Here is a 12,834-nt window from a genome sequence, read left to right as displayed (position 1 = left end):
AGGCATGTAGGAAGTTGCAGGAATTTAAATTTTAATGACTGTCGTAACATAGTTCTTTACCCGCACTTCTTCCTCTCAGCGAAACTGTGTTAATGCTTTACCAACAGTCAACCCTGCTACAGCTGCAAGATTTGCTTCGTGCTTTCCAGGTACGCTATAACAGTCCTTTAGTAGACCAGTCTTCCATACTGTCAACACTCCAGACTTTGAACATAGTTTAGACTATTGTCATGTGAACTGTTGTCTGGAGTATGAAACTCTAGATGCTGGCAAAGGTTATAGAAGCGACCATTGTACGAGGAGTCTTGATTGGCTGGTTTATTTTAACATAATGAAGCCTGCAGATTCTTGACAACTTGCAACTGTCATATCCCAGTTTACCCTCTTAAAAACACGAGTCCAGCGGAGAGGAAATGCTAACAGTCCTAGTAATCTGAGCTAGACACTACACAACACAGCGACAACCAGGCTTTAGAGTGTGGAAGGAGAATAAAAGCTTGCAGGTACATTGCACTTGACAAGCACACTGCACCAACAGATGAAAGACAAATGCAGAATAGAACATGCAAAGGAGTAATAACATACGATTTCCATAATCAAGACTTCGCTTGAGTGCACATATGGATATGGGGGGAAAAACTTGGAAAGTCAGATTAAAAGGGATGCAATTACACTTCGCTTCAGTTTATATGTCAGTGCTGAATGAAGCTGAGCTCAGTTCTTGAAAAGTAAACACTGACAAACAAAAGTACTTCTTTAAAGGGCTCTGGTGTCACTGTGCAAATTCTTGAAAATATACAGATTCAGCTTTTCTGCAGAATGAGAGGAGAAAAAAAGAGAAGCTTGGTGATTTACATAAAGCAGGAGTAAATAAGATATTTGCAGCTTTCATGCTGGCACTTGCTTTGACCAATTGGCAGTCATGAGCAAATCGTGAATTTATTCAAGGGCCCCTTTAGCCAAGCGTGCCTAATTTGATAGTACCAAATACCCTGAGTATTCCAAAATTCTGAGTTCATTAAGTACAGTGCTAACTTTTGCTCTGCACACAGAGCAAGCTAAATGAACTCTGTGGGAAAGAAATCAAGGAGAGAGTTGGGAGGCTAGTTGGCAAGGCATACTTTTTGTGAACTTAAACTGCGCTAGGGATGAGACACTGAGGTAGAAGAAGACAGGACGAATGCAGAATGGGAAAGGTATTCTTTTTTGCCTGTGTTTTTCATTCAAATGATGACTTTTTGAGTGATAACTACAATAGGGCTATGAATAAACAAAACTTTCTAGGACAGCAATGGCAATAGTTTAGAAAACATCTCAATGGTATTTGTCTTGTTCATAAACTTTTGCTATTGCACATTTGGGTGGAGGAAAGCAGTGACCTGGGACATTGTGACAAACAGTCTATCGCACACAATATGGCAGATGTCATATTTGACAGGCCAACAGAATCTTTAGCAGCATCCAAATAAACCTTGCAAGCTATAAACAGGTCATTGGCTAGTCTGCAAGTTTTGCATCATGACCTACTTTCTCTGAGAACAATATGAAGTATCTCTGCAGCATGTTTCAACACACGCGGGTATAAAAATTGCATGGGGATATGTGTAAAACAGGAGCATGCAGCAGACAAGAGACATTCAATAAGAAAACTTTAAAACAAATGCCAATAAAAGCAGCTAACAAAAGGCTGCTTCTGCAGCAACAGAGTATAAAAAGAAGACTAGACTAGACATGATGCTGTCCTTAGTAACTCACCACCTTTTAAAACAGTGCTGTGCAAGTAAACACAAATATAATCCCCTTGCCTGCATAGTATTGTCCACAGAAAGCTTAAAAGCATCCAGCAAGTGTGATGGAGCAGTGCTTAAAGCACTGGCGTGTTGGGTACCGTCTGTTCGGCATGTCCCGCACAAGACCACCTTTTTGGCTTCAGGCTAATCAACAAATGAGGTGGCGTACAGTAGAACCCTGCTAATACATTCCTCAAAGAGTTACAACAGGCTCTCATGATACTAACATGTCCACATAAGGTGTTTTCAGGCTACTGCACTACTGCAGTCACACGCCTACAGTGGCTATAGCATTGTGCTGCTGAGCACATGGTTGGGGGTTCGACTGCAGCCAAATACCAATAGGCGCAGAACACAGCTATGCATAGGGTGCCAGTTAAGCTACCCCAGGTGGTTAGAATTGATTTGGAGGCATAGAATGCATTGGTTGGTCTGTTCAGCTGCATGAATCAATCCTGCTTCCCATGTGAAAAATGCATTAGAGGGTTTCTACAGAACACAACTGTGAACAAGAATGCCTGCTCATGTAGAACTGAACTGTTGCAGATTGTGTATCCGCTTGATCCTTCTGATATTAAGTGGCCTGTCACAAGAATGCACAGAGCGAATCACAGCTTAAATTGAACACCAAAGCAAGCAGCCGCCACACAGTGAATGCTGTCGTTAAGAAGGCTGTTCTCATTTCACATTGTCTGCTCACTTAGTAACAAAGCTTCAGGGCAGTCAAAGGCATTACAACACAGCTGTCTGCTAAAATCAGTTGTCTGCAGTAGCTGGCTTGTAAGTAAGATGAACAGCAATCCCCTAATTGCAAGGAATAACCGAAAATGTTTGCAGTGGCTTGGCACAGTAGACAACTACACACGATGACACTGTTGTGTCAAACCCACTCCCTTCCTGCAAAAAAAGAAACGTGTGTACCAATTGCTTAGAGTACAGAATGGAGGTCCTGTGCTCCTATGTTCCTTTGAACAGTGGACCAGGTTGTACAAACAGGGACCCTCAATCATTATAAGTATGTGCACAAGGGCACATACTCGCTTTAAACAAGGCAAAAAAAGGAAAAAAGACAGGTTCTGTCATCAGGTTGTGTGAGTATACCCAGAAAGTATTCTTTACTGATTGTGGAAAGCAAAGGAATCTATCCGAGATGGCATCTATTCAAATTCTACCCAATTTTTCATGTAGATGCAAGTCTGTCCAAAACCTCACATGAAACGCTACAAAAATATTTCAAATTTAGTACCTCAAGTGCAAATTCATCTTTCTCATTTCCCCTTGCAATACTTTCTGGTTATGGAATGCATACTTTCTTGTTACAGAATTACTGTAAAACTACATTATGCTACCTTTGGTGAAGTACAAGTTGTCATGCTCAGTGGTGTATTCAAAAGAAGAGGTCTCGCAAAATGCATGGCTCGTGGGAACCATGTTCTTTTCGGTAGCAATTTGCTTAACCGAGGGTTTAAACAGATAGCAAATAAGCATTGCCGTTGGCTACAGTTGAAGCAAAGACTGCCTCTCTCCTTCAAAGACCCATAAGAAGCAACAATTCTTGGCACACCACAGATTGAGTGGGGACTGTGTTGAGAAGTGGCACCAAGTTTTCCTGTGAGAAGAAAAAATTTTAACCACTAAGAGTCATTGCACGGTGCTGATAAATTTTACATAGTTGCATAGTGAAATAAGTGAAACTAGGGGCCGTATTATGTAATGACTTTTTCATTTTTGATACTTTTTGTCCTGCGTCATTGGCTGGCATAATGTCGCACCTCCGTTATCACCAGTATAGGCCTCTCGCTGTGATGGGTGATAAGTGAACAAAATGAAATGAAAATAATCCTTACATAATATGGCACTGGGTCTCTACACAGCATTATCTCTGTCAAGGAAAATACGGAGCCAAGGGGATCTTGCTGTGAAATATTGCCTCAACGAAAATGAACATACCTGATGTTGACAACAGACAGACAAAAATATGTATCTGAAACACATTACAGCGAATAACTTTCAAATGCTAGGTTGACTGCCTGAACTTGCACAATGAACAAATGAGGTTGCAAGGGCAGTAAGTTCACTGCCAGGTTTCTTTTCAGCAATATAAGAGAACTGTTGAGAGACTTCTGGTTAATATAGCAATAACTTGGGGCAGTTGGACCTCACCAACACAGATGCATATATTCAGAAATTCAAAAGCTCGGTGTTAAAATTCAGTTTGTGTGTGCTATGGTGAAATGAATTTTGAGCTCTGAACAACCAAACTGTGACGTGCAGGCATTACACACAAAAAACAGACAGCACTGCTTTCCAATGGCAGTAGCAAATGCACGCAGTTGCAATCTTTGGTGTGCTGTTTTGCCACACAGCATGAACACAATATGCAGGGCGGGCGAGCATGCCAAGTCTAGTTTGTGCGACAACAAAATGGCTTGCATCACAGCAAACAGTGAGCTACAGATTAAGAGTAGACCACAAGTTCTGAAGCCTGCACCTGCAGGCTTGATTTAAGAACAGAGGAATGCCTACAATGCGGGAAATGTGAGCACGCATTTCGGCTGACTTGTAATGTGCGCTTGCATGCATGCTCTTCACTGGGACAGGCCAGGGATAAAACACTACAGCCGTGTCGGGCCATGCAGTGGGATGTCATTAATGCCGATGTTGTCTGCAGGGTCCGTAGATGGAACTATCACAACTGCATGCCATAGCAAATACTGTGTACAATAGTAAGACGACTTAAAACAACACACACTGCTTGAAACAAGGACGCCAGACTGAAATGCAGTCAGATTCAGAAGGTGGGAACACGTTGAGCTCATCACGGGCAGAAGTAGCCAGGTGCGATTGTGCTGGACTGACCACGCCAAGAAAATGGTTGCAATGTGACATTTCACTCTCTGTAGATTTGGTACAAACATATTTAAAACGTCTCTCTTCTAACATATCATTGTCAATGCACAACTGTCTATTACCACTCATCTTGCGAATGCTCGGTGTAATGCCAAATGCCATGCAGAGCAATACACTTGAATGAGTCATTCAATGCAAAACCCAATACAGTCACCATGGTGATTGATGCAGCTGAGGCCAAGCCATGTCCACCATGCATGGCTGTCCAGCTGTACCCTAACAACATTTTGGGAAATCCTACCAAAGCACTTGCTAATAAGTGCTTACAGGTACCAACATCATGTTTAGTCTGCCTCAAGTGGCAGCGGACAGAAGTATGGTGTGGTTTCTAACAAAGGTTCGCCGTGTACACCCTGTTAATCTCGTTGCATATGTCTTGTCAACACTCGCACATGTTTTGACAAGCAGATGAGATGCCAAGCTTTGGCAGCACTAATCGCACAAAGTTTGTTTAGAAGAAAATGAGGCGAGCCGCTGCGAAGCCAAGTGGCACTCCACATGTCAGGTAAGAAGAGCCTTGGTGCCATTTACAGATAGGCAAATTGTAAAAAGAAACTACCAGTGAGTTTCGTGTCAGGAAACACAACTGTGCCGGAGGATGATGGTCAGGGTGGTGAGGAATACATCTGTTCGCAACACATCTGTCGGTACGGTGGGGGTGAGGCCAAGCACCGCCCTTGAGCATTTCATACAGGCGCGTCTGTGGCTCGATGCTACTTGATGGATGCCGTCATGTAACCAGTGAGCATTTCAAGTGCCTTGAGCACTTCCTGACGCTGGCCCCGGGAACAAGACAACACTGCTGATTTTCGGCCATGCATCAGGCCTTCAAGCAGTTGCTCCACCTGTTGACACAGGACAGACAGTAAAGAGATATAGATGCCAAATGGATTGCGCACTAAGCTATAGGCTTCTATCATAATGTGATCAAAACTTAATGTCAATCATGGCTGCTCACTATAAAGACAGAGGACGAGAAAGAGCTATATAAAGATTTTGTCCTTCTTTTATTCCTTTTAGCAAGGACTGGTGATGGTTTGTTGCTTCTGTGCACAGAAAACGAGGACTTGGTGAGGTACGTTTAACCCCCAAGCTCTTAGAAACGAGGTCTTCACTTTGTATCTTGTACACTGCATGTGCTATTAGTTGAGGGCTGTAGCTTAACTTTCAAAAGATCTACAGCAAAGTTTCTTTCTTTAGTTTTCCAAGATACCAAGTGCTCTGCTAAATATTCTGTTCACCCCATCACCATGACAGTAGCAAACAGGTAAGAAATAGAACTTGGGTTTTCACTGTTAGCTGAACAGACAAAGATAAACAAATTACTTTCTGCAAAACATATCATAAGAAGCCAACAAACACTGACACCAAGGACAACAAGGTTGTGGGTTCGGTTCCCACCTGCGGCAAGTTGTTTTTTCATCCACTTTAATTTCCATTAATTTATCGTTTCTTTATTTCATTTATTAAGCACAAGTAATTTCCCCTATGTTGTCCTTGGTGTCAGTGTTCGTTGGCTTCTTATGATATGACTAATAAAAATCGGGCCCCTCTGCTAACCCCCCTTTCTGCTCGTTTTCTGCAAAACATTCACATGGAACTCTTGGTCATACAGTAGAACCTCGTTAAACCGTACCTGCTTAAACAGTAGTTTCGTTTTAAAAGTTTTAAATCCCCGACTCAGCGGTCATTGAACATAATGTGTTTTCTATCCACATAAACCGTACCAGCTTATTGCGTACGTATCGGTTAACACTTTTCGTTGCGCAAACACTGCGGTGCGTCGTCTCTATCGGGCGGCATGGCCCCGACAGAACAAGCCTCAGAGGTCAGAATGGCCTCCAAGCGCCCTGTGCGTTTGCGCATGAAGCCACATCAACATCATTTCGGCGCCGTGCCAGAGTCCGTTGTTGCGTTGTGGCGTCGTGCAAACAAGGACTCGTGTCATACCGAAGCTCGGATAAAAAAGACGCTGGGTGCTCAGCATAGAAGAAAAATTAGACACATCGTTCGTGCTATCGAATGTGACACGAAAAGTCAACGCTGGCACACGACATGGGTCTACTGTTGACTATGGTGTGGCATTTGGAAGGTGAAGTTGCTCGGCAGTGCTGCTGTGACCGCGAAGAGATGTTGGCTACGAGGTTTGACTTTTCGCCGTCGTTGCCTCTGTTGTTGCTGAAGTGTCACCTAGTGACAGTGATGAGGACAACACGGAAAGCGACAGCACAGGCGATTCAGGCCCAATGGTGGCAAAAGCTGTGCATTACGTCAGGCTCATGAATGCAATTATGACGAGAACAGCACCGCGCAATGAAAAAGGCGCCCCGCGAGTTCTGCAGCACTACCACCCGCGTGCACAGAGAACATGCAACGCCAACGAGGACTCTGCCATGCGAGTGTTTGCCGAGAAGAGGGGGCTGGCTGAAAAGCTGGCACGCAGCTTCAGTAAGTTTGAGGCTGCTGTCATCGCTACTAGGCCGCCGCAGCATCAAACGAAAATAACACTTTTGTCGCGCGAAGTGAATGAATACTGCATGTTTCTTCCCCTTTCATCGCACTCTCTCTGAGTTCTGTTTTTGACAGGTAAGTGGGTGATCTCATGCTGTTTCGGTTAAGCAGTACTACCATTTAGCACGTACTTTGTCCAAGCTCCGGCCAACTACGGTTTAACGAGGTTTCACTGTAACAAATCTGTGTGCAGATGGAACAGCAGTCCGAGTGATAACTTCACAGGTTAGCTAAATACATATGAGAGCTTGTTAGTATAAATGTAAGAAATGTGCACAGGAAATCACCACAGATAGGGAAGCAAGCAGAGTATGAATCGGGAAGTTGCTGGCTCTACTAGACAGTTTTTTGTTAGCATTTTCAGTTGAACCTGCAGTGCAAAGGCTTTCATGTTACAAGCAGCAGTTGGTTTCTGGGCTGCAGGCACTAGGAAGCCACAACTCAAACCAATGTCCCCAATTCAATAAGCTTCTCAACAAAGCCCACTCTTACCAACACCAGTCATTGACTCTTACCATCCATTTCCTCACTCTGAAAGCACACTCACCTTCATGCATGGTATCTCGTCTCTGGAAGGATAACAGGCACCCAATCCAAGATACATGGCTCAAATCCAAGCTATTTTAACTACACATTTCTCCTATTCCACTTGTAAGAGCCTCTTTGTGGCAAATTGACTTGAAAGGAAATGCATTTATGGTCACCAATATCTGCCCTATTTGAATTAGTCCTCTGGAAAAGTTTCATGTAATAGAAGGTTAACTGACAAATCCCAGCCATCGATTAATTTGGCTCTGAACCTGGACAATATTTTCTTCAATTGTGAAATAAGCTTTTCTAGGATGTTCATATTGGCCCTTCTGTAGCAATCCTCTACAGTTAAGTGGATGGGAAATCTTCCTTCCTTCGATATCTACTTTCACCATCAAGTAGAAAGCAGTAGAGTATGGCTTTGGGCACAATAACAGGCAGGCCCACCTGTGCTTGAGTAGCGCAGCCCGAAAGGTCAGCGTGGGTGGCCAGCACAACACAGGGACGCCCCTTCAGCTGTGGCAGCACTTCTGCCAAGGTCTGGCGGGATGCCTGTAAGGAGGCTTCACCACCAGCACCATCCAGCACGAACAACACTCCATGTGCATCCCCAAAGTACTCCTGCCAGAATGGCCGTACCGAGCCTGCATGACAGTGTCAAAGACCATTTATCATTTGCCAGCTTTAAAGGGCTCCTAAAACACCTCCGACATTTTGAAGACATTTCAAATAAACCCACATATCTGGGTACACAGTGCCATGATGATTATTTCTGGGTTGGCAGCACGGAAGTCACAAATTCATTAAACAAGCCTGTGCTCCCTTTTCGGGCTTTTCTGGTTCCTTCTTCACATGTTGCAATACCAGCAGGGTCACATGCATAGTGCTACCAGGGTAAAAGCTGTCAATTGGCTGAGTGACTAGGGATGAGAGCTCCAATGTTACAAGAGCTGGCCTGAGAAGGGATGAGAGTTTTCCAAATGTGCACCACAGATCCATCTGTAAAGCTTCCATTCAGTCGGCGTTGCACGGAGGGCGACCAGAGGTGAAAAATAGTGGTGCCTTCTCTGGCTCACTAACACGACCCGTATCTTTTGTTGCACAGGATGAACTATGTGTGGTGAGGAGCAGAGCATATCTGTGGGAAGGGTTACGAAGGCCAGCGAGAAACTGCAGCAACTGCGTAATGGTTCATGAAACGCTTGTAACTTTGCTATTGCAACACCATTTTGAAAAATTCTTATCACTGTAGATGCATTCAGAGTGGTTTATGGGCACTTTAATGCAGTCAAATGGGTATTGGCGCCTTCATTCACAGAAAAAGCAGCTCAATCCTTGTAACAAGAGGAATACAATGAGTGTAACAAGATTAAAAGAAAATACGACTGTGTAACAGAGGCATAGTTGAGGAGATGCCATGTGTACCAAAATACACTTCCCTCCACTTCAAAGCAATTCATTGACAAGATGTGCATCCCTGCATGCAACTCAAGGTTTTCTTTAGCTTAGGTAAGTACAGCGGCAGATCGGTGAGAACCAATGGCATAACACCGACATGACGGACGTGCATGCATTTGTGAGATCGGCAAGGTCAGTCTACTGGCTGAACTTGTAGCTTGTTGTTTCAGTAACTATTGGTGTTTGTGAGTGCAGTGGCCAACGACGAAATTCAGTGAAATGGCACGTACCACCCAGTTCCTTGATATTGAGCACAGTATCATTGACTGGCAGCGTCTTGATGTTGAAGCCAGTGGTAGGCTCAAGGGCATCCCAGGGTTCCCCCACTAATGTGGCCAGGGCTGTAGACTTGCCCGCACCCGTAAGACCCAAGCACAGCACCTCGTACTGATCACGAGGCTCTCGACCGGGGACACTCCCGCTGCACGTCAGCCACCGGCAACACTGCAGTGCACAAAGGGGTCATCATGGAGTTGACCTAAGAGCCAGAATACTTTCTTCAGTGGTGATACAAACAAGACTTTTTGAAAAGGTTACAGGAAGATTTGAGACGTGAATTGATGAGAGTGGGTGAATGATGGAAGTATACAAAACCTCTATTCATGAAAAAAAGCAACCTATCTGCCACTTCATAAGTGCGATAGCTGCCGCTCTAGTTGACTTGATACTTGCCTTAGTATTCCTTCAATAATTCAGTGTTAAACTTCACTGTGCTTAGGAGCGAGTTCATGCAAGGAACAAACGCATATAGTGCATACTGCCGCACATATGTACCTAACCAACTTGCGTAAAGATAGAGTGCTCAGTGATTGAAACACGGTACTTGAAGCGCAAGGCTGCAGGTGCTTTTTGCGCCACTGGTGGCTGCTGGGGATATCGTACTAATTCACTGTGGTATGCGATGAAAGCGGGGGCTTTGTGACCCATTGTGGCTGATTTTGATCCCCCAGCGCTCCTACAGTGCTCACCGGTGGCGCAAAAAAGCACTGGCTGTCATGCAGCTCAATTATTGTGTTTGAATCACTGAGCACAGAACATAAGCACAAAAAAAGAAAACAGCATGTGTACCGATAGTCTCTGGGTTGCATTTAAAGTACAGTTCACTTAAAAAAAATACATAACACTTCACAAGCACAGAAAGCTGCAGCTTGTGCATTGTTAGTATGCCACTTGTTACAAGAGCATTTTGTCTTGGTTTTTCTGTATCACTTGCAAAGCTCTTTAGTTGCTTCTTGTGGCTTCCTGGGATTCAAGTTATCTTAGTAAAAAAATAATAAATGGTAATCCAGTACAATTATCACATTTATAAGGCAAAATTTCCTGGTAGCCAGCACTGGAGCACTCACTTAGATCTACAAATGACATCAGAAGTTTCATGTTAACCCTAAAGTTATCAGCTTTTGGTGCAATGTTGTGTTAAACAAAGCATGCCAATAGGTTTTTGCCATTTTCTTTCTCAGCAAATTGAGTGACCCGCAGAAGTGTACTAAAATATAGCAATGTGAACTTAACTTCCAATCAGGCATATTTTCGGACAAATATTTAAATGAATAATTTGACATATTTAAAAACAATTGCTGCCTATTTGGTCTTTGAAGATAACTATCCACCCACTAGAGCACGACGTCATCTGGTCACCCTTGTCCGTATATATAAGGACCCAACTGTGCAAACTGCAATCAACAATAATTTGTTAAGTTTTTCTCCAACTCTCCTTTCTTGGTAATTTTTCCATAACTATTTCTAGTGCACTACTAACGACAGTTCATGCACAGTACTCTTGGAAGCGGCTGCATGAAATATTGTGTTTTCTTTATGATTATGTTTTTCTGTCATTTCTAGCATATCTAACCTCATTCTGCAGTCCGTCAAAGTTAATTGGAAAAAAATAGCAGAGGCAAACATCCCTTCTCGTTTTCCACAAACAAACAATAATTCTAACAATCCGTTGAAAGATACACCTGATTATGTTTCCACATTGCCTCCCTGATCCATTGCCCTGCTCTCTCTGCTTTCTCTGCAATGAGGACGACATGACTGACCACTTATTTTCGTCGCGCCATTGCTTCGCACCTTCGAGAAAAGTAATTTTGGACATTTTCACGCTTGGTCTGGGCCTAAGTGCCCCCCCCCCCCCCCCGCTCGCCTCTAACGTTCAGCTTACCATTCTTATCTTATTATTATCGTATTAGTTCAAACCTATAGCAATCTTACGTTTGTTAGTTTTTCTTTTTTTTTCCTTATCATGTTACGATTTGTGCTCAGCAATTCATTCTCTTTCTGTTGTTCTTTACCTGTAAATTTGTAACACAAAGCTTAGCTTTTCTCATGGTGTTCACGTTTCACAAGTGCTATAATTTTGCGACTTTGAAATTTCTATTACCATTTTGCCTTGTTCCCAATGCGCTCAAAGCAGAAAGCTGGGCTAGTTGGTGTGTCATGATTATTCAAAAGAATAGCGCAAAGTAGCAGGGACAAAGACAGAGAAGACGACAGGACGTCGTCCTGTCGTCTTGTCTGTCTTTGTCCCTGCTACTTTGCGCTATTCTTTTGAATAATCCCAATGCGCCTCATAGTGGGCATGAGCCATCTGATGAAATGACAAGTGCTACTAGTAAGTTCACGGTGTTATGTGCAAGAAAACTCAGCAAATATTTGCAACGAGAATACGTTAAACAACATAGGCTACGAAGCACACATAATAGAGAGCATCTACACACTTACCGGGGCCTTAGCTAGTCTTGTACACTTGATGGTTTTGTTTTCAGTAAAAGGTTTCTCCGCAGCCAGAAATCTCGGAAAGCAACAGGTCCGATTCAGTTTTTTTTTAGCCATTTCTTTCTTTTTTCATTTTGATGAGCGGTGCATAGTGCTTTGGCAATGTTTAACAGATGTAAACAAGCTGACAAGTGGGAACCTATGCACTCTTCCAATGAACGAAATAAAAAGCCACCACCTTGAGTCAGATGAGTTAAAAACCAGTTCATTTACAACTGAAGAAATAAAACAAATTGCTGCCGCGTGTGTCAAGCACCGCCGACACGGAAGTATATCAATCCGGCAATATATAAACATTCTTCACACCGCGACACTGAAAGGTCGACGGCCGCGACCTTTGATAAGAGAAAAACTCAAAAATAAAGTAAAATGTTTACTCGAAAGAATGAAAGCCATCACCGTAGGTTCACGCTTCGCGGTTCATGTCACATTGAAGACAGAAGCGAGCTACTTTCTGTAAACCAGGAGAGTTCAACTCTTTTCGACAACACAACTCAGTTGATGCAGGGCTGTTTCTACGAAGAAGCACTGACCCTTCGAAAAGCGGTGCGACAGCCAGCAAAGCCAAGTTGCATGTTCTCGACGACTTTTGGCATTGTGGGGGGTTTCCTCGAAGGCGCCCGACGAGCCCACCACGATCACTGGCGGCGAGTCTCTGCGGCACCTTCGAGGAAAGGCCTACGGACGTTGACCAGAAAACACACACGACGACAGCTTACAGCGCCATTTTTCAATGGGCAAATTGTCCGTAGACATATAAATAGAAAAAGTGGCCTTGCGTAGAGTGTTTGATGCTGTCAACTAGTGGACATATCATCTCCCTTCTCCTTCTTTTTCTCGTGTTTATTTCGTCATT

General features: G+C 43.6%; 1 protein-coding gene across 1 annotated transcript; it reads right to left on the bottom strand.

The window, feature by feature from the left end:
* Positions 1 to 303: 303 nt before the first annotated feature.
* LOC126541495 (ADP-ribosylation factor-like protein 15) lies at positions 304 to 12,735 on the bottom strand. Its single transcript, XM_050188261.3, has 4 exons — positions 12,512 to 12,735; positions 9,431 to 9,644; positions 8,190 to 8,386; positions 304 to 5,545 (listed from the first exon to the last, which is right to left on the bottom strand). Exons 1-4 carry the CDS (start codon positions 12,572 to 12,574, stop codon positions 5,414 to 5,416), a joined length of 606 nt encoding a protein of 201 aa, XP_050044218.1. The 5' UTR covers positions 12,575 to 12,735; the 3' UTR covers positions 304 to 5,413.
* Positions 12,736 to 12,834: the final 99 nt, after the last annotated feature.

The sequence above is a fragment of the Dermacentor andersoni genome, chromosome 2 (genome assembly GCF_023375885.2).
Source record: "Dermacentor andersoni chromosome 2, qqDerAnde1_hic_scaffold, whole genome shotgun sequence".
Classification (NCBI taxonomy): Eukaryota; Metazoa; Arthropoda; class Arachnida; order Ixodida; family Ixodidae; genus Dermacentor; species Dermacentor andersoni.
Note: the sequence above shows the minus strand (reverse complement) of the source record. Positions and strands in the feature narration are given on the sequence as shown.

Coding starts and splice junctions, on each gene's coding strand:
- LOC126541495 (XM_050188261.3), bottom strand. CDS start 12,574: ATGCCAAAAGTCGTCGAGAACATGCAACTTGGCTTTGCTGGCTGTCGC. Junction 9,645..12,511: donor GTCGCACCGCTTTTCGAAGG/GTCAGTGCTTCT, acceptor TGTGCACTGCAG/TGTTGCCGGTGGCTGACGTG. Junction 5,546..8,189: donor GCTGCGCTACTCAAGCACAG/GTGGGCCTGCCT, acceptor CTGTGTCAACAG/GTGGAGCAACTGCTTGAAGG.